Raw genomic sequence first — 22,567 nt, forward strand, 5'->3', positions numbered from 1 at the left:
GGCTGAGTCGCTACATTGGTTTATGTTCAGCGATTGGAGTTGGAAAAAGACTTTCCATTCCAGGCTAGAATAGAAAACTAAAAGGGTGTGTTGCACCAAATGACTGTTATGGTTTGGGGTCATGCATTTTCTCGACATGTGGGATTGTGTGTTATTTTGAGTTTAGCGCAAGGGAATTGTGAATAGGTGAAATGTTTGATTGCGAAGCTGTATCTTAAATATATAAAACAGACCATTTTATCTTGCTTTCTCACTACTTTAATTGTAACTCTTGTTCTCCTGTCATGTGTCATGCATGTCATTGCCGTTTGCATGCTAATACTTGCATTTCAAGATAATTTATTATAGTCTCAAGAGTAGTGTGTTCCTGTTGTATATTATGATTATTATTTTATCCTAATTTGTTGGTTTCATCTCATTTACCTGTTGGCTGTCTGACGCTGCTTCTTGTAGCTTCTGGAAGAAAGAGAGTAACCCCAACCCCCCTCAGTAATGAAGGTGTGAACTTTCGTCTCAGGGACAACAGCAGGACAGTCTGTTAGTATGCTAATAGTGCGGTCTGTTATTCAATGGGGCTGTATGGCTGTTCAGGCTCTCTGCAACATATTCTCGAAAGGAGTTTCTACCACAGAAGCCTTGAAATATCCAGGCCTCATGCCATTGTTGTTTATTTGGATGGATTGCAACATAAAATCATTTATAAAAGCTGTGGCTAGGCTAATGCTTGGTTGGAGAATTTGCTCAGTATGAATGCCATAATTTCCTCAACTGTGTGTTGAGTCGTTGTGGTTGTTGTACAACTGTGTTGTATAATCTGACTTTGTTGTGTCCCCTTCCAACTCTGACCCCGGTTCAGCGGCTAGCTGCGCTGCAAAATGTCACACCTCTGATACATCACAGCACCCACCCCCCTTGCGATCTTACCCCACTACACACTCTCTCTCCTCTCTGCTGTGGCTTTGGCTGTTCGAGATTAACTATGACCATGTGGCAAAGTATCATATACCGACAATATTTTCTACAATCTTGTCCTTGCTAACATCGGTGTTTAATTTATTATACGTTCATGGTTGTTAGGGGAAATATTAAGCTGTACAGTTAATGCAACTTATTATAGACCAAGTGATAGTGTTTTACTTTCTATCCTTTTTTTAATCAGTTGTTTTTTTCTGTTCTATGAGTTGATATGTTACATTTGCGGTTGCTTCACAATAACCAGGCATTATGGAGTAGGAATCAAGTAACCACAGGCATATATCTCACTGTGTAGCTCTTAAAATCCTGTCCAATCACTTTTCATTAAATTTAGCTTATATTTTGGCCTCTCTAAAACCTTCAGCTGTGTTCTTTATATTTGTGTTGTTTCGGAATTGTCTTCTGTTGAATACCGAATAAGCGTTATTCTATAGCCTGAGCTTGGGCAAATTATAAATCAGTATTGCTTATTCGCTCTGCCAAGTAGGTTTGCTTGTTTTTTTGTCTGTTAGTCAGCAGCATTACACAAAAACTACTTGACGGATTACCTTGAATCTTGGTAGAAGTATGCAGTATTGGTCAGGGGAGATCCATTTAATGTTGGTGCGTTTGCTTGCTGTGAATCCTGCAGAGGATATCCTGCTGTGTTTTTATATTGGCTCCTCTGGACTTTATCACGACAAGGAGGGCCAGACAGAGAAAGTCCACCGAAACTCTGGACGCTCTCACTTGGACATTTTTGCATTCAAACATACAGCCCCTGCAAAGAAAGTCCAGAGGATTGCTGGAGTTCAGTGGATGTCTTAAAGCAGTTTATGGGTGTATGAAATTTGGTGCAGCTTAATTGAATTTAAGGGACTTTGACCTTGGTTGAGGTATGTAGTCTACTGAGTTCCCTTCTAGTTAATATATCCTGCACAGCAATTCCAATGTTGTTTGTGTGCATTGCTATGAAATCAGCCTCTGATTAGGATGCACATGGATCGTGGAAGGTGCCTGATTTGTGTTTACAAATATTACAAGCACCTACTAGCAAACTAGAGAAGTGACAGGAGTATGTATTGACTCTATGCCTCTGAATAGTAAACAGTAGATGATTTGATATGAGGTTGATCACATCCCGCAGAACTATAACTTATCATTTTGCAGAATCGCCAAGCCTCCCTTGACCTCCTCATGAGGAGCGTTAGACAGCAGCATTCTTCCTTCCTGAAGTCATCCTCCCCTTGTCCTCTTCACCACCACTTTCCACAACAGCACTTAGACTTCAGGGATAGATGCTAGAACAGTCTTGTCAGATAACGACAACGCCCAATCTAAAGATGGATAATTCTGAAAGTGCTGTTTACTCGTGAAAACCTGCCAGCGTTTTCAGGTCATTTTTGTTGACATCATGATGCACCAAAACAAAAGAAAAATAACAATGTTATTCTTGCCACTTGTCTTTTCTTTTAGAAATGTTCTGTTTGTTGAGACCATACAGAGCGTTTTGGTGTGTTGGAGTCAACCGGTCATCTATTAGCTACTTGGCAGTTTGTCAAGCTTTAAGCTCCTTAAACCAAAGGATGTGCTGCCATCCGTTTTTGTTGTTGTTCAGACTATTCATTTGAAATGGTTGCTTTTCTGTGTTGGTTTTTAGTATCTTTATTGAAGAGCGTTCTCTTTAAGTTTAAGAGCAGGACTTGCACTGAGTTTTTTTTTGGTGGGAAAGATTTCCTGCGCAACCGACTGCAGTTTGACTATAAACTCCCCCCTATTCATAATCCGTTTTTGATTAAAAAGTGACGGCTTTAATATACAGAAGGCCAAAACGAATCTGCCAAACAAATCTTATCAATTGGCTGATGTCTGGACTACGTCATGTGCTCTTTTTGTGTCTCTCTGCAGTTTAAGTAAATGTGCTTAAACAGAGTCACTTTACTCCCCTTTGTGCAGTCTTTTGTGTTATTGCAACCTCTCCTATTGGTTCTTTTTTGGCGGTAAAGTAGTGCCAGTCATGTTTGTTAATGTAAGCTGAGCCATGTAAAGAGGTTTGCAAAAGGAGCCGGCACGTCCGTCCATCGCCCTGGCATATTATAGCTTATAGAGATGTGTCTTTCTGATTCCTAGAATCACTCTGAATACAACCAGAAGACAAAAGCTATACATGCATGACCTAACTAATTTAAACAATGTTTAACACATGTGCCAGCTGGACAGAGAGGGCAGACACAGCTTTATACACCACTATGTTCATTACACATATTTGTGAGTCTCTCTTGCTCAATACAAAGCATTGACAAAACATCCTGTTGGCCACTTCCTGCCTCTTCTCTCTTAACTTCCTGTTTATGCAACCTTTATGAGTCCCTAAACAGAACACGTTTTTTCTTCTCAGTCCAACGTGCCTTGGTCAGAGATACCTGGTGGGACTGGTTGGAGGGGTTCTTCTTGTTGTTGCGTTTGTTGGCTCACTGAACCAGACACTCTCTTCGTTTTGAGATTGGTTAACACTAAAGGATTGTCTGCTTGCCATATCAAAAATCTAACTATGTTATAGCTTGACGTATGATTTGGTCCCCTCCCACAGTTGAGTTAGGCAGTCTATTCATGGCCTGACTCTCCCTAGCTAGCTTGTGTTCCTTTTTATATTCTCCTTTTCGCTTATCTTGTTAGTCAAGTTTCATGCAGTGAGGAGAGTTAGGTTTCAACCCTTTCTGTAAGCTGAGCAATATCATTTTACTGATACAAACAAAGGCCCAAGCAGTGTTCCCTAAATGGACAACCAACTACCACTCTATATGAGACACAACGTTGTGCAATTGTTTATATGAGTGATTCAGTCATGCACACGTGATGTGTATTTTTGGTTCACGTGATGATGAATAATAGACAGTTTTGTATTTATTTTCTCCAATTTGGATTATTTTCAAATTTCTCAGGACGAAAAACTTAACACAAAAATCCTATGACTCCTTTGAACATATGGAACACACTTTGTGTTTATTTGTATTCCCTGTTGTCACTTCAAAATCAATTAACAAGCACTAGTCACTGGGTTAAAAAGTTGTACTTTTTGCTTCACTGGTACAGGTTTCAAAGAGTGATCCAAATGTCTGTTCAATTATGAGAAATGTTTCCCTTTCCAATACTGACTCTGATACTCGACATCGCCTTTCGGCTGCTATCGAGTACCACTCCATTCCAATGCATTGGAAGTGATGACTATTATCATTATTGTGTGGCCTATTTCTAGTGTTGTTAATGGCAACACTCTTCGTAACTGAAGTCCTTCATACGGTACATGTTTACAGCGTGAAATATTGCTGATATTTTAGCTAGCTATGGCTAGTTCTACACTACCGGAAATCACTTATTTGAGAATTGAAGTTCTATTTTGGTGAAACTAATATACAATAAAAAAAGTTGTATCGGATAGTTATATAGATTTGCATTGTCTTTCATGCCCAACCTAGCATTTTCTGTCGTATCAAACAAATTTTGGATGCTGGTATTGGTACCAGAACATCTCTCACATAAACTGTCCTCTTTTTTTTTTTGTCACCTGGAGTCTGATCCATATGATAATGACTTGTGTGTTGTTTTTCATCGCAGTCCTCAATGTGTGTATCAGCCGCCATCCTGGTTCCCCATCTTGTAAACATAGTATGGAAAGGCAAGCGTAGCACTTTTTCTCCTCTGCTGCCCGAAAACATGTTTGGACTGCTTCTGTGGTTCCCGCTGTTAAAGTCTTAGCAGAAGGAATGTGTCTAAATGGCAAATGCTTTGGAGAACGTGAGAGTGTATCAAAGAGGGGTGGGGGCCCATTAGCTGTAAGTGCTCACAGATGTTAGTGAAAGTTCATCAGCTCTGTACTTGTGACTGGAAAAATATTTTCCTGGAAATCTTTAAGCCACCGGAAGCATGAGCTGCCATGCTTCCTCCTCGACTTATTTACTTGTATTTTTGTGGCCTGGAGCAATGAGGCTAGACTTGGAATGAAAATGTATCCCACACAAATAAAACTCAGACCTTTCCATTATTCAACTGGTTCCTCTGTACTAGCTCATTTGAATCTGCAGGTTATTTTGCTCCTGTAGGAGTCTGTATCGTTGACAGTGTTTTTTAGTAGTGAGCTGTGGGAGTTGTTTCCCCTCACTGATGAAGTGTTGCAGTCCTGTGTAGCTTTACCCTCCATAAGGGTCATCAAATGGTATGTTGCCACTGAAAATAATTGCTGGGTGTGTCTTTGTGGAGCAGCTGCTTTTGTCCAGTAGCACCGTGTCTCCAGTAAGCCTGGCACGCAGGCAGGCATGTGGTGACCTTGGCAAGGCCATGTTGAATTGAAATGTACACCAGATATTTCATAATAACTGTGGGTCTGCCAAGTCACACCCTCTTTCCTCTCCTCTCGATGTGGCCTGATTGGCTTGGAGACAGGCAGACATAAACACGCCGCCTGTTAGCCCCCCCCTTCCTCCGGGGCAGCTGGGTAATAACAAAAAGTCGCCCCCTCCTACCATCCAACCTCTTGCATACTGGACTACGAATGTGTAGTATGTAGTATGTACCTTTTTATAGATTTATAGAGGATTTTTTAGATAGTTTAGATTTCTTTGGCTGTGGAAATACTAAGTGTGTGTTGCATTGGGTTGACTAGATTGTAAATTCAATACTACTTTTATATTTTCGTACTTTTTATAAACATTTTATAATTAGTCTGACTGAAGTGATATATTTAATGGGCTTTTGAGACTTTGTCAGATATAAGAATGCAGTTTGTACCGTACAGCTTTCCTATAAAATGAATGCAGTTTAGTTTATATTACTATTGTTAATATCTTTGGTAGTCACAACAAGAGATGATCATCCATCTATTAGCTCTACCTCTTCACTTTGGGGGTCACGGTGTGCTAAATCCAATCCCAGCTGGCATTCAGCGAGAGGTGGAGTAAACCCTGGACAAGGTTGGCAGTCTGTCACAAGGCTGATGTACAGAAACAAACAGCTATGACCACACACATTTACCCAAAAACCCAGTTTTCTGTAGGTATAACACTCATAACACCATTACACCATAACATAACCATTACTCTCCCATGTCATGCATTTGTTTGTGTATGCATGACTGATCATGTAGGTTCTAAACAACCCAATAAAATTAACTTTGCTCCTTTCTTTCTTTTATCGTTACAGAGAAACCAGGTCCAGAGCGGAAGCGAATTAAAAAGGAGCCTACCAACACCCGGAAGGCGGGCTTGCCGTTTGGGATGGGGATGCCAGGGATCCGGGCCGGGTACCCCCTTTCTGAGCGGCAGCAGGTGGCCTTGCTCATGCAAATGACAGCTGAGGAGTCCGTCAACAGTCCAGGTGCGTGCTTATCATGGAGGCCACGTCCACTGTGGACAGGTGGCAGAGGAGGACAGGGAGGGAGCTTTATGTTGTTTGTGTGTGCCGTGCGCGTGCTGTAGATGAATGAAGGAGGTCTTGAAGGGGACGGGGGTTATTGTTTTGTTTTTGTAACCCTAACCCTAACCCTAACCCTCTGCTTTTTAGCTCTGCATCTTGAATCTAGTAACACAAGATAATCCACGTTAATTCTCTTGACAGCTACTATGTAGAGCTATGCAGTCAGCGAAAGTGGTTGTTTTTGTAGCAGCTGTAATAGTCACATATTGGTTCATCAACAGCAGTGAAACTCTTTTCTAGAATACAGCATGGGGCCGTCAAGGAAATGAAACTAAACTACCCTGGTTGGTATTGCGTTAGACTGGAACTAATGGCGTAATTTCACAATCTGAGCCAAATCGCAGCCAGACATCCAGATGTATAGCTCCTGCAAGGATTTAGTTATTGTTATAAATCATAGTTGCTGTCAGATGGTAGATCTGGCCTAGTTAATAACATTTACTACCTACTTATCCTCTCATTGTTATTTTGTTGTTGTTGATAAATGTATTGGACACAAACAAAATTTAACTTTAACTCTCAGTGTTGACATTTAAGATGTAATTTAGTTGGTTAGGACCAATATGTCGCCACTTTGATGTACATGTAATTCCTCTGTTCTATGCCTGTCTGGATGGACAATGAAGTGGGTGTGTTTCAAATATTATTTGTGAAAATAGCGATACAAACTCAATAATGTAAATGTGATTAAGTCTTGGATTTTATCTTGTAAATGAGATGAAATGAGCTCAAGTGAAGTAGGTCCAACCGCTCTGCTGCTGACATGTAGGGTAAGACTGCCCCCCTCTGGCTGAAAGCAGTTCAGATATATTGATATTCATAGAAGTCATAATTGTATCAAGAAAAGCGTTATATTAATATATGTGACCTACAAAACTGTTTTAGTGTTAAAGTGCTTTGTCCATCTCCGTCCAACAGACACAACACCAAAGCATCAGTCGCAGTCCAGTATGGGTCAGAAGGGAACGCCAAACTCTGCATCTAAAACCAAAGACAAAGTGAATAAACGGAATGAGAGAGGAGAGACTCGGCTGCACAGAGCAGCAATCCGTGGAGAGGTACGCCGCATCAAGGAGCTCATCAGCGAGGGAGCTGATGTGAATGTAAAAGACTTTGCAGGTGAGAAGCTCTTGTAGAGATTGTCCTTTGCTTTTAGCATGAAGCAATATATGTTAATTCATATTCTACATACAGGTCTCTTACTGTAATTCTTCTTTTGTTTAGGCTGGACTGCATTGCATGAAGCGTGCAATAGGGGGTACTATGATGTGGCCAAGCAGCTGCTGGCAGCCGGAGCAGAGGTCAACACCAAGGGCCTGGATGATGACACCCCTTTACACGATGCATCCAACAATGGACATTTCAAGGTAGCAAAAATAAACACTCAGTCAAAACGGATCATGTCTGAATTCTGTCAATACTATTATCACAGTAGTAAAGCTTTACAGAAACATTTTTACATTTCCAAAGACTCTGAAAATGTAAATGGTTGTAGAGACCCTTTTCTCATCATTTCCTTGACATCATTACTCTGTCAAGTTTATTTATACACTCCAATAGTCAATTTTAAGTTATTGGTGCATTACTTTAGTGTCCACTATATGTAATATAAATGTTCTTAAATTAAAGTATATATTAATTGAATATTTCACATTATTTGTTTCAGGTGGTTAAGCTTCTTTTACGGTATGGAGGGGACCCACGTCAAAGCAACAGGCGAGGTGAAACAGCACTGAAGGTTGCCAACTCTCCAACTATGCTGAATTTATTGCTGGGGAAAGGCACGTACACTTCAAGTGAAGACAGTTCATCGGGTACGGAACAACAAGTCTTGTGTCACCAATCACATGATTGTTACAAGTGATGGAAGTTATTCATATAGATAAGCTGTTAGTGTTAAATTGTGTTTTAATTGGGCCTCTCTTTACTTTCCACAGAATCATCAGAGGAGGAAGATGCCCCCTCATTCGCCCCGTCCAGCTCTGTCGATGGCAATAACACAGACTCAGAGTTTGAGAAGGGCCTGAAGTTGAAAGGGAAAACTATGGACCCTCCTAAATGTGCGACCACACCAGTCAAAGATGAATATGAATTCGATGAGGACGATGAGGAGGAACGTGTCCCTCCAGTGGACGATAAACACCTCTTGAAAAAAGACTTTCGTAAGGAACCTGCCCCCAAGCCCAACAGCCTCACCGCCATACCCAAGATGGAGGTCAAAACTTATTCCAAAAGCAACACGCTCACACCAAAGAAAACTGTCAGGCGGATCATCTCTGACAGTAACAGTTCAGATGAGGACGACAGGACGTTGTGTTTTACTCCAGCTCCTACGCCGCGGCAACAAGCCCAGCAAACAAATACCAAGGCTAGAGACTCTGGCTCTAAACAACAGAAAGACAAGAATAAAGTCAAAAGGAAGCGGAAGAAGGAGCCTAAAAATAATGTCAGTAAAGAAGTCAAGTCTAGTAAAGTCAACGACAAATTCTGTACATCGGATTCTGACTGTGGAGACATGGAGAGTGAGGACGACAAGGGCTCAAATAGTATAAAGGACTCCTCTGCAGTGAGCCTGAAAGAATCGCCTGGCTTTAACGCATCCTCCTCCTCCTCTTCCCATGGTACCTCGAACTCACAGAAACAAGCCCCGTCATTAGCAGAACAGCATCCAAAGCAGTGGAGGACAGATGGCTGGAAGACTGTGTCCTCTCCCACATGGTCAGACGTCAGTTCTCTCTCTGATTCAGTCAGAACAAGACTATCCAGTGAGTCTGACTACTCCTCCGCTGATTCCAGTGTAGAGTCAATAAAACAAGTCAAGAGGAAAGCACAGGAGAGCAAAAAGAAGAATAACAATGTGCACAGTAACACAGTGGACAAGAAAAATTCTGAGCTCTACAAAAACTCCAATGCAGAAAGTGCGGTCTCCAAAACCGACGTAGACGGCAAAGTGCTGAAAAAGCATAAAGTGAAGCACAAGCACAAAAATAAGGAAAAGGACAAGGCTCCTAGTCTAGTGCTTAATCAAGACATGAATGAGAAATTTGTCAAGAGCTATTCTTTTGATTATGATGATTCTAGGCAGAAGTCCCTAATCGTTGAGTCAGAGTCACCAGCTGAGAGCAAGGTCAAGTTATCCAAACATGAAAAAGACCATTCGAAAAAGGAGGACAGGCTTTTGAAAAGTAAGTCTGATGACAAGGATTGGTCATCTGGGAAAGACCTGCACAGAATGACAAAGGAAGAGAAAAACAAGAAATCGAAGGACTCCACTAAGGACAAGACAAGTAAGGAGGAGAGGGAGAAACCAGTAAAATCTGACAAGGAGAGAGCTGTCAAAGAGAAGGAGAAGCCCAAGGAGGATAAACAAAAAGCTCACAAAGAGGAGAAGAAGAAAAAGTCCAAGGAAAAGTCCTCCTCAAAGGCAGACCGTAAAAGTGAGCAGAAAGAGGAAAAACATCTAAAGGTGGACAAGGAGAAAAACACCAAGGAGGAAAAAGAGAAATGTAAAAAAGACAAGGCACCGAAGGAGGAGTCTGAGTATGAAGGCTATGACGTCAACAATCATTTCCTCAACCTTGAGGACACAAAGCTCAGTGCCTCAGATGACCACCATGACAGATGGGGCTCAGAGATGTCCTCTGACTCCTCCCTCTACGAAGATGACAGTTGGGATGCTCCCATTAAAGAGTACAAGGAATACAAAGCCAACAACGCTGTAAAACTCATTGTTGAGACTGTTAAGGAAGAGACCAGGAGGAAAGAAATCAAAGTCAAGGACAAGAAATCAGATCACAGTGAGAAAAGGTCAGATAAGGAAGCCACATCTAGAAAGAAAGACAAAGACTCCTCTGAAAAGACAAACGAAAAGAAAAAAGACTGGTCTGAAAAACAAAAATTAAACTTGAGTCACTCAGTTGAAAAAGAAAAGAAGCGGAAGGAGTCAACAGAAGTGGTCAAAGACAAAAAGGACAAGGATTCTTTGGACAACAGTCGAGACCGTAAAGATTCACATGAGTCCATAAAGGATAGAAAGGACATGAAAATCAAACAGGAATCTACAAGAGATGATTATGGCAATGATGCTTTCTTTAAAGACATTGATGCTGCAAAATCAAGTGATGTCCGAGAAAGAAACTACTCTGGAAAGGAGAAAGAAAAGAAAGGGGATGGAACAGACAAGAGAGAAAAGACAAAATCGGACAAGCACAAAGACAAAACAAAGGACAGAGGCACTGATCAGGAGAAGGAAAAAAGTGAGAAAAGCTCGACAGAAAAACCTGCCAAGGAAAAGGATACAGACCGGGGCACCAAAGACAAGAAGGAGGGAGTAAAAGACAAACACAAAGAGTCTCACGGCAAAGAAAAAGATCGAAAGATGTCTTCAGAACAGTCCAAGGAGAAGAAAGAAAAGGCCTCTCAAGACAAACACACTGATAGGGAGAAAGATTTTGTGGAGGTAAAGAAAGAGGAAAGAAAACCAGAGAAAACCAGAGAGAAAACGTGGTACAAGATTGCCGACATATTCACTGATGAGAGTGACGATGAGGAGGAGAGCTACAATGGTGGTGTGCTCGTTCCTGACTCCATCAGGAAAGACTCAATACCTGATACGGACGAGCTAGATCATTTCCCTTTAGAAAAAATAAGAAAATCTTCTGTGGAAGCTAAACACAACACTGAAAAGGCAAAAGACAAGGACCACAAAGAAAAGAAGAAAGAAAAGGCTACATTTGACACCGGAAAAGAGAGGAAAGGCTCCCTGGAGAAACACAACAAGGACAAGAAGGACTGTGTGGATGCAAAACACAAGGAGAGAAAAGACCGGATGTCGGTGGACTCAAACCTAGAGAAGAAAAATAAGCAGAAGCTCCTGGACAAAAGGGACACGAGTGAGGAAAAGACAAAGAGCAAATATAAAGACAAGTTGGAACACTCAAAGGAAAGGAAACCATCAAAAGGCAGTGGTGAGAATGAAAAGTCCCTTTTGGAAAAATTGGAGGAGGAAGCAATGAATGACTATAAGGACGACTCCAATGATAAGCATAGTGAAATCTCCTCAGATAGTTTCACTGACAGAGGTCACGAGCCCGTCCTCACCGGTTACTATGAAGCCATCAGTCTGACTGACGTGTCTGAGGACAGGCGAGACTCCCTGTCCATATCTACACCCCAGGACAAGTTCAGAGAGAAAGAAAGACATCGACATTCCTCTTCATCCTCATCCAAGAAAAGCCACGACAAGGATAAAGAAAAGGTCAAGAAAGAAAAAGGTGACAAACGTGACAAGACTGAGGAGATAAGAGAGTCCTACAGCCGCAGAGAGAGCCTACCTTTTGAGAAAGAGCCCATGCCTCTAGAAGCTGACCCTTATACTTTCCCATTCGGAGGTAAGGGAGATGGAGACGATGACTTTGAGAAAACTCTGGAGTTTGAAAAAGAGATGTCCAAAAAAGACAAAGACAAATCTTCGAGTGTCATCAGTGACAGAATGAAGGACAAAAAGAAAAAGGAGAAACATAAGGAGAAAATTAAGGAGGAGAAAAATAAGTACATCGATGGCTTTGGGTCATTGAAACACTCCAAAGAGGATGTAAAGTCAGGCTTGAAAGACAGCCCACAGGTCACCGTTCTCAAAGACAGGTCAAAGGAAGACAGTCCTAAATTTGATATGAAAAAAGACAGAAATCGGGATATACTGGACAAAGACAACAGGGTGGACCACAGCAAATCTAAGGCTAAGGATGAAAATGAAAAGATCACTCAGTCCAAAGACACAGTTCGGAAAGATAATCGTCCACGCGAAAAACTTTTGGTGGATGGTGATTATCAAATGACGAGTTTTGGTCAGATGTTGAGTCTAAAAGACCAGGAGATTGAAGAGCGCCACAAGAAACACAAAGAGAGGATGAAGCAGATGGAAAAGCTGAGACCCAAGTCAGGGGACCCTAAACTGAAGGACAAAACCAAGTCCACAGAGGAAGTACGAAAGAACCGCAGTGAACTTTCGTCAAAGAAATCCAACAGCCTGGAATCTGGTCTTAAAGAAAAGAAGCTGAAGGATGTGGGTCTCCCAGCGCAAATGATGTCTCCGGGCAGGAAGTTCCAGCCTTCGGACAGTCAAAACTCAAAGGACTGGCTGAGTGGACCCCAAATGAAGGAGCTTCTCCCTGCTTCTCCCAGGCCGGATCAAAACAGGCCGACTGGTGTCCCCACACCGACATCTGTCATCTCCTGCCCCAGTTTTGAGGAAGTGATGCAGACTCCACGTACCCCATCATGCAGTGCAGAGGATTACCCTGACATCATGTTGGATGGGTTGGATTGTCAGAACTCAACAGCTATGAACATGTCAATGAATGCCTGCTCTCCATCGTCCTTTGAAAGGTATTTACACACACAAACAATAACGCAGGGTTACTGTTGTGATCATTAAAATGTTTTCTTCTCCTGGTTGTGGCATATTTTTCTAACGTCCTCTCCTTTGTCTTGTGCACCCAACAGGTATTCAAACTCCCAGAGTTTCCAGGAAGGGACCTGCCCTACCCCTGCGAAGAACCTTCAGCTTTCACTCGTCAGCCGCTCTGCATCCTCAGACGTCCGCAGGCCTCTTGAGGATGAGTTTAAGGCTGAGGCTGACAAGTTCCATCGACAGGAGTCTGATCCAGAAGCGGACTTTGATCCACCCTCTGCCCAAACTCCAGAGGACAAATCATCAGATAGGCTAGAGTGTCTGTCTTCTCCTTATTTCTCCCCATTGGGAATGTTGTCCCCTCAGCACGAGCCAGCACTTCCTACACCAGATGTGGCAGAACCAGCTCTGACTGGTTCTGAGGGTAGTGAACACCTTCCTGAAAGTGTATACAGCTTCTTGCCGAAACCCTCTACACCAGTTCACAGGCCAGACCCCCAGGAGCCCTGCTTTGACATCGCTGCACCACCAACACCAGCTCCTGCTGCTTTGCCACCACTGGACATCGATGACATCTCTGAGCCTCAACACAGTGAACCTAACCGCGTCATCTCCGATCTTCCTTCTGTCACAGAAGAACAGGAGCAGGAAGAGGAGGAGGAGGAGGAGGAAGAAGAGGAGGAGGAGGAAGAAGAGGAGGAGGAGGAGGAAGAAGAGGAAGAGGAAGAGGAAGATGAAGAGGAAGAGGAGGACGAGGAGGAAGAAGCCGACATGGACGAGAGAGCTGATGGAGACCACTGTGCAGTGGAGGAGCCTGAGAAAACAAGGGAGACAGTTTCCGTCTCCCCTCAGGTTGACGACCCTCTGAGGAAGAGCTGGCCCGCAGAGTCTCCAGACCGACAGGATCCAGAAGTCCCAGAGCTCTCCCCCACACACTCTGCCCCCAACCAGGGAGAGAACTGTTTTGATCACAGCATGGGCTGGAACCCCAATATGGACCTCAAATCTCCCCACAGGACATACGGGGAAATAGAGGCTGCTGTCTCCAAAATAACCAGTCCTTACTCTCATTCAGACAATGATATGCTTCACTTGTCTGGACACCCCTCTGTCACTCCACCCTATGCCTGGAACAGGTGGCACAAAGAGGAACCAGAGGACTTTGATGAGCAGAAAGAGGCTGTGGCTGACATCCCCTCCCCAGAGAGACGTGACTCAGTAATCGATGTGGAACCTAACTATCTAAACACCTCATCCTCTTCCAACAGGCTGGAGTCTTTCTTCCAAGAATGCAATAAACCAAGCATGGAGGATAATCACCAGATAGTTGAAGAGTCAACATGTGTACAACCAGACAGCAGACAGAGTACTCACACTTTCAGTGCTACAAGTGATGTCATCATGAGTCCAACAGTGGGCCCTGAGCCTGTGGTGCCCTGGGCAGACCCATTCTCAGCTGACACAGATGAGCTAGATGACCTTGGACCATTCTCCTTGCCTGACCTACCACTACCAGACAAGTCAGAAGAAGCTGAACCTCGAGACCCTGAACCAGCTGACCTCACCCAAACTGTGCCCATCCACATCAGACACAGTCTCAGTATCACAGAGCAAGATGACCCAGACATAATAGAGGTGGACCTTCCAAGCCTGGCTAAGACCACCGGCACTGCCGGAGACCTAAGTTTGGAGGAACCTACCAGTCAAGATTTGGTCGTACCGTCACCGCATGACAACTTCCAACAGGACTTGGACCTTGAGCCTCAAAGTGTGCCAGTCAACAACTCTCTATCACTCATTCAACAACAGGAGAGAAAAGGACCTTATACAGAGCCTGACGAGTCAGAGACTAATATGTTGTATTCATCTGTGAGTCCAGATGCCAGTCAGCAACATCAGCTACAGATCCACTCCCTCACTGAGTCGCTGCAGTTACCCCTGGATTCAGTGTCCGCTGTCAGTTCAGAGGTGATGCAGGAGGAGATGTCTGAGCCTGTAGCAGAATCTGTGACATGCAGTCCTCTTCCTCAGCCCCCAGTGGCAGTCAGCCTCTCCATCCCCCTGGAACTACCAGACACTCAGGAGACAACGTCCAAGCTAATACCTGTAACTCTGACCACTGTGTCCACCATTATTGACATCCCCAAGAAAGTGGATGAAATCCCCCAAAGGATTACCCGCAATCGCGCCAAGAACAATCCATCTGCCGCTACTGTCCCTTCTACCTCCAGCATAATAACCCCGTCTGCTACTGCCAACCCTGTAACGACCAGTCCAACAGCGAGCATTAACGTGATCCCCATTCGAACCCCAACACCCACCTCAGGCTCCTCCATCTCAGTTCTTAAGAAAGACAAGGAATCTGTGATTCATGTCACATCTACTGCATCTATTTCAACCCCTGCAGTTTCTGTACCTACTTCTGTGACAACTCCTGCATCAGTGGTTCTCAGTAGGACGACAAAAGGACGCCCTCTCCAGGTGGATGAAGAGGAGTCTCAGACCCAGCATCCGCGGAAGAGGAGATTTCCACGTTCTACTGGGCAGCAGGTCCAGGTCCAGCTGGTAAACACGGCCCTGCAGCAGACCAGGGAAATGATTCAGCAGACTCTGGCTGTTGTAGTTAATGCCATCAAGCTGGATGATATCGAGCCCTACCACTGCGATCGTTCAAACCCTTACTTTGAGTACCTGCAGATCAGGAAGAAGATTGAGGAAAAGAGGAAGATTTTGTGTTACATCACCCCACAGGCCCCACAGTGTTATGCTGAATATGTGACCTACACCGGCTCCTACCTGCTTGATGGCAAGCCGCTCAGCAAGCTTCACATCCCTGTGGTAAATTATCCTCTCTTTACTTTTTCCTCGATTAAAATCTAAATAGTAAGGAGTTTTCAGACAGTTTGGAATATATGCCTGATTTTTGTATTAATCAAAATTACTGTCTGCTGCAAAGGCAAACATTAGTGCATCAGGGTTTTTTTCTTTAGATTCATAAATGCTGTATATACAAGGTAAACTAACTAATGTTATATTTGTTTATCAGATTGCACCACCTCCATCACTGGCAGAACCTCTGAAGGAGCTCTTCAGACAACAAGAGGCGATAAGAGGGAAGCTCAGGTTGCAGCACAGCATAGAACGGGTAAGAAATATACTGTCATGGCACATCTTATTATCTGGGATTGTTGTCTTGCTGTTGGTCAGCTTATATTAATTTTCTTTTCTTTTTTTTTTTACTGTTCACAGGAGAAGCTGATTGTGTCATGTGAGCAGGAGGTTTTAAGAGTCCATTGCAGAGCAGCCAGGACAATAGCCAATCAGGCTGTGCCATTCAGCGCCTGCACAATGCTATTGGACTCTGAAGTGTACAACATGCCATCAGAGAGCCAGGTATAAATCGGCTACAACACATTATTGGTCAGATATCAATCTATCAGCGGTGGCCATATCTTTATTTTCATCATTATTTAGTTTATGTTCTAACTTGGTCAATGTTCTCAGGGTGATGAAAACAAATCTGTAAGAGATCGCTTCAACGCTCGCCAGTTCATTTCCTGGATTCAGGATGTGGATGATAAATATGACCGCATGAAGGTAAGTGTCGACACTCTCCGGTGATTGAATTTTCTGGGATGTCTTCAGTTACAGACATTAATGCCACAGCCTGTATATGTACCAAGCATGTTTATTCTTTGCCTCTCCCCCCCAGACGTGTCTGTTGATGCGGCAACAACATGAGGCAGCAGCGCTCAACGCAGTGCAAAGGATGGAGTGGCAGTTGAAGGTTCAAGAGCTGGACCCAGCAGGACACAAGTCCCTCTGTGTCAACGAAGTGCCGTCGTTCTACGTGCCAATGGTCGATGTCAATGACGACTTTGTCCTGCTGCCTGCATGACACACCTGTTTTCACAGATCGAGCGCAAACTTTGTCTGAATCACTTCTTCTCAAAGAGACTTCGTTGAACAGAACGAATGGAAAGGGCTAGCAAGTTCGACAGAGGACTTTAGACAAGAAAAAATTATATTCTATAGAAAAAGTAAAGATGAAAAACTTGCTCTCAATTCCCTTCCACGAAGAAGGAAACATGTTTTTACTGGGGAAAAAGAAAATACACAACTTGCACTTTCATCCTCAACGTTTTTACGCTTTCGTTAGGTCAGAGCGCGAAAAGCAAAACAGTTTTTGCTTTGAGGCTCTGACATCAGGACAAAGTTCCTCAGCGCCACGGTTACAGTGAGACCGGGGACAGAGATATTTTTCTTCATTTGTTTTTAGTCCCTGCTCCAATAGACCCACCACCACTGGGAGGTATCTGCAAAGAGTTATCTCAGCAGTGTGGTGCCTGTCGTGAAGGAGGACTAAGGTGAAGCCTCCCCTGTCGATCCGGGGCTCCTGGTGGGCCAGGAGAACCAGACAGAGTCAGTGCTGGTCTATCAACAGAGTTGCGGTGCATTATGTGGATCTACCCCAAGAAATCTGGGATGGATGGACCTGGAAGCTAGAACCATACGCTGATGGTTTCGGGTTCATAAGATAGTACACCCAGAGGACGCCGTTTCAGTTCACTGCACCAAGTCGGGCTGAGCGGCAGCGCAACAGAGCCTGCAGCAGGCCGTAACATAGCAGAGGGTTAGCGATGTGTCAGGCCCAGTATCTGAGGGGAAGAGACTGACCCTTCAGCCTCTCAGCCTGGCTACACAGAAAAGGACAGGCATGGATCGCAGAGGACCGACCGGAGTGTTCCTCGGCCACCGTGTTTGCTCCGACACAAAAACATCAGACCGCCATGGACTGCAGAAACACCACATGACAACCAGAAGACACAAACATAACGAATGTCAGACTCAAAGAGACTTTTGAGAAATTGTGGTTTAGCGGGAGAGAAATATTGTTTTTGTCTATTTCTTTACTTGGGCATTTCATTGCTTCTGAGGAAGTGACTTGAAACACTACAGAGCCAATATTAGTTTAATGGAAAAAAACAAAAGAAAACAGAAAAAAAGTTGTATTCCGTAAATTATGTACAGTTTTTATATTCGTTAACCAATGTATTCTTGCTGCCTTCTAGATAATTTATTTTGCCACACATTACTGCACAGTTGTAAATAACCTATGTACTGTAATATCACTCAGTTAAGTGTAAAGAAAAAAACATAAAAGAAATAAAAATTATCTTTTTATGTACAGTTCACTTTTGGGCAGCACTTTCCCCCCCTTCATATCCATGGGCCAAAATGTGTACACGATTCTGTCAGTATTGGAAAGACTCCAGTGCACAGTCATACGATCCCATCTCTAGATCCCGTTCCAGGCTCGGATGAGAAGTCTCACCTGGACACGGATCACCACAAAACACAAATAGCTGACGGAAAACACTTGTGGATTTAACCAGCCTCCCACAGGCCAACCACCATATAGTCCCTCGGATGTAGCAGAATAACTGTTGAGGATTTATTTAAAGAATAGACAGAGGATTATTATTCATTGCTTTACTACACAATTATATCTGAAAATTTTCAAACCAAGAAAATGCCTTTTTCAGTGAAAAAAATGTACTCATTGTTGGGCAAGGTCACATAGATATATATCAGTGGGGTGAAAGTTGGAGAGATGTCATTTACGAGCAATGCCATCATGTTCATGTTAGTATGGTTTCATTTTTTTTGTTTTTACTTTACAAAAATTGGACTGAAATCATTTCGAATGATCACAAAACATTGTGTGAAACCGACAAGACGCAGGTCTTTCAGCATTTCATTATATGTTCTGTTCTCCCGGCTCATCTGCTTTTTACAACAAAAAGACTGAAGAGCTGTAACAGCTTTTGAAAGCTTTCATTCCACAGCAATGTCACACTGTTCCTTGTTGGTCTGTCTGCCCCTCGGCCAGTGTTGGAGACCAGCTTATTTCCTTGGTGCTGTTCCAACTTTACTCACTTGATGGCGCCAGTGGCTCTGCGTGTCAGAAAATTCAAGAACCCTATTTGGCTTTGCATGAGACCTGTGGCCTCTTAATATATTTTATGTTTTTAAATATATTAAAATTTTACTAGAACCCATAGAGAGTTTAATTCTCTTAGTTTGGCCGTCAGTTAAATCTTTCTAGGCTCAAGAACAAACACGTTTTTGTATCCGTGCTTAATCTGAAAGGCGTTTGACTTTGGTGTTGTCAGGGATTATAAATGTTAGGTTACTTCTTGATATAACTCTGAGTCGGGGGCATTTGTTATGATCTTGCATCTTGCGTTGGGCCCAAGCAAAACAGTTATGAGACGTAGATCTTCTCCGAATCAACCAAAAAGTAAACAGACATCAACACAGACAGTGGAGAGGGAAGATATAGCCTAATGCTGAACAGACAATTTGAAATCCCATTGAAATGTTGATTTGTGACAACCTGTATTGATTCTGTTTATTTCGTGGGTCTTGGTTTTGAAAAGCTTTCCCAACCTGCCACACAGCCGACGTTCTGTCCGTGTGTGAGAGCTGCTCATGCATCCTGATGGCAATATTATCTGAACTTCTTAAGTTATTTACACACTGTCAGTCAACATAGCTGTGTATGGTATGTCTAGTGCTAGTGCAATGGTTGTTGCTATTACACTGTGCAGACAAGGTGGCTAGATGCATTGTCCTGGATAGTTTTTGACAGATTCTGGTTGTTAGACTCACACACACACACTTGGATTCATATAGCCAGAAATTTGGTTTCAAACCCTTGCTTGTCTTGATTTTAATTTTGGTGTTGGTTTCTTACAGTTTTTTGGGACGAGGGGTAATGGGTGTCTTTTGTTCACAAAATCCTTTTGTTTGTTTTTTTTAGCTCTGTGTTTGTAGTTTTGGATGTTGTTGTGTTTATCTTGTTTTGTTTTTTTCTCTTTCTAATTCAGACATAAACACCAGTGGCATGTCAATCACATTGCTTATCGAGCAGAATGTATACCGTTACTATGCCCCGACCGACAACACCCTCTCCCTATTGTTTACAAGACATCAAGTGTGTTTCCGTTTCCTGATTCACCTTTTTAACGGTTTGAGCCCCGCCTTTGTTTTTGTTTTTTACTTCTGTAATCAGTCGTTTATTTGAACTACAAAGGCTTGAAATAGTGATGGTTGACATAAAAGTGACAGGCCATTTCTCCCCCCCCCCCAGGTCTGCGGTACAGCGTCACGCAGAACAATTTAGTAAAAACACTTCACACCGCGTCGATTCTCCAGTTTGAATATTCAACTGACAAAAAGTTGAATTCTGGATCAAATTGAAGAAAAAAAAAAACAAATAACAGTCAGTCCTCAGATGCACGGTAGAGCACTTGGCCGTGGTGATACAGATGCTAGCCTGACACCACCTCAGTCAACAACATATTACCTCTACTCTCCTTACATTCACTCATAATGTTTATTTTAGATTTGTTATTTGTTGTTTTTTATTCTTACTGGACGTAAATATACATATTTGCTATTTTTTCATTATATAGAATCACGATTTCAAGCCTTTTTTCTAGTTTTCTTTTGTTTTCTTTTGTTTTTCTTCTTTTTTTTTTTTTTATTAAAACCCAGACTGTAGCTTTCTTTGTTCCTTTTTTAGAATGGAAAATGACTAATAAAAAGCATGGAGAACTACTCTTTAAATGGTGAGAAATAACCTATTTATTATCTTTTTGTTTTTTCTGACACCTGTGGTATGTTTTGAGTTGAAGTTGGTCTCCGCTGTGTAAATTTTCCTCCTTGTAATGCGTGAAAGAGACATACTGTACATAGCTCTGTAAATAAAACCTCCCAGGACGTTTTGCACCCTCCTCTTTGTACTAGTCTGAAAAATTGCGTAGAATGTGGGGTTCTAACAGCAACGGGCTGCGTGCGCTCGCTGCAGGTGATATGATGTAACAATGTAACAATTTTTTATTTGTACAATGTAGTTTATTTGTGTAAATATTGTTGGAGCAGCTAAGGGGGAGGGCGGGAAGGGTGTAATGAGGGGGGCGGGGGGGTTGTTGATGCTATCGTCAGTGCTGTAACAGAAATCCAGTACTTTCACCTCTAGCTGTTGTTGATTTCCTGCAAAAAAGAAGAGTTTAAGAAAAAGAAAAGACAAAAAAAATCAAAACGAGAGAACCCGAAAATGAGGATGGATGGCAAAAAAAAGACTAAAACTAAAAATTCTAAATTGTTATTTTCTACAGTTGCATGTACAGAGAGCGCAAGAACTGCTGTTGTTCCTCAGAGATTATGTTCGTTAATAAAATTTTGAAATATTACCAGCTGCCCTCTGCTTTTTGTGTTTGTCATGAGCCTTACGGTACGAAAGCTTCATGAATGCTGCAACTGATCATTTCTGACACACTTAGAACATCCATTACTTAGAAAAATCGATACATTTAAGAATAAACCTGTTAAAGAGTAGATACACATTCAGCTATAACATCGATCTCTATTTAATGTCCCAGAGACACCGTTCTATAGAGAGGAGGAAGAGGAAACATGTCTGGTATCAAGGAGCTGAAGATTAAGAATGCAAACTGTGTCTGTGTGAATAATTGAAATTCCTTCTCTGCTGGATGTGGTCCATGAGGTCGTCCTTCTGGCTGAAGTCAGATGTAACAGCATGAAGTTATCAACAAACACATACCTTAATGTTATTACTGTGTTGGAATCCTTTCACCAAACATATTACTAACTCACTTATGGATTTTACCCATAGACTTTAAACAAAGATGGACAAAGCGTCTTCACTTCCTCTCACTTTCCATAAATGAATCCATACACTTGATAATCTCGACCAATCATGATTCAGTCTCAGCTATCAATCATAACGTTTCACCCTACATTTTTATAGCATCAAATAACTCAAATAAATTGCAGTTTTTCACATTTGAACAGCAATCCGGGAGATAAGAACCATACTAAAATGACAGGAACCAGCTTTTAGAAAAGTTTATTTGACGTGTACTTTTTGGCTTTGTCCACTTCCCATCTATTAACTTGGAGGAGGCAGGGTTTATGACCTATACAGCAGCCAGCCACCAGGTGGCGATCGGGACGCTTTGGCTTCACTTTCAGGGAGCTGTCATGTCGTCCATAGCTGTATAGTCAGTCTATGACTCACGGGGTAAATACACCTGTTTGCTGTAAGTCACCATTTGTATGTGATGTCATTCCTCACAAAAACAAACCAGGTTTCTCACATGTTATATTTACTGTCTGTGATCATTGATCGTTTCGTGTTTCACATCTGATTCCAATGACACGAATACCAGTCACCTGCTGAAGTGGAAAACACACAGGCGTAAATCCACAGCACTGACTCCACAAGTCAGTTAAAACTGAACATGAGACCGAACTCCTCAGGCTCTGCACACGTCACTGAGATTTGCATCCAACTGACGACAATAAAACCCACCTTAATCACCTCTACCTGAGTAAAATCAGGCAGTTAAATAAAGCACAGTAACATACAATTAAACTAATTCTACTTTCACTGAAAAGAAAATAGTTTACCAACTAAACAAAGAATACTTTATTTGGTAACAGGATTTGTTAAGGGGGGGTGGACAAAAGAAAACAAGCTTTTGGATGAAGGGAAATTTAGGATACAGTGTATGACCAAAACACCTCTGCCTCCAACTGCTTCAGATTTGAACAGCGACAGGTACAGAAAAGATGGCAGCTGACATCACAGCTTTGAAAAGTGAAACGGGACATGGAACAAACTAAAAACTAAAAGTATCT

General features: G+C 42.5%; 1 protein-coding gene across 1 annotated transcript in view; it reads left to right on the forward strand.

Annotated features, from left to right (window-relative positions):
* The window catches only part of ankrd11 (ankyrin repeat domain 11), an 87,171-nt gene extending 66,534 nt beyond the window's left edge, over window positions 1–20,637 (forward strand). The window contains exons 5-14 of the mRNA XM_062382153.1: window positions 6,151–6,324; window positions 7,342–7,542; window positions 7,648–7,790; window positions 8,090–8,237; window positions 8,361–12,810; window positions 12,928–15,673; window positions 15,882–15,980; window positions 16,085–16,228; window positions 16,340–16,432; window positions 16,548–20,637. Of these exons, the coding sequence (XP_062238137.1) occupies window positions 6,151–6,324; window positions 7,342–7,542; window positions 7,648–7,790; window positions 8,090–8,237; window positions 8,361–12,810; window positions 12,928–15,673; window positions 15,882–15,980; window positions 16,085–16,228; window positions 16,340–16,432; window positions 16,548–16,733 (8,384 nt within the window). The 3' untranslated portion in view covers window positions 16,734–20,637. The remainder of the gene's footprint in view (window positions 1–6,150; window positions 6,325–7,341; window positions 7,543–7,647; window positions 7,791–8,089; window positions 8,238–8,360; window positions 12,811–12,927; window positions 15,674–15,881; window positions 15,981–16,084; window positions 16,229–16,339; window positions 16,433–16,547) is intronic.
* Window positions 20,638–22,567: the final 1,930 nt, after the last annotated feature.

This window comes from Platichthys flesus, chromosome 1, assembly GCF_949316205.1.
Source record: "Platichthys flesus chromosome 1, fPlaFle2.1, whole genome shotgun sequence".
Classification (NCBI taxonomy): domain Eukaryota; kingdom Metazoa; phylum Chordata; class Actinopteri; order Pleuronectiformes; family Pleuronectidae; genus Platichthys; species Platichthys flesus.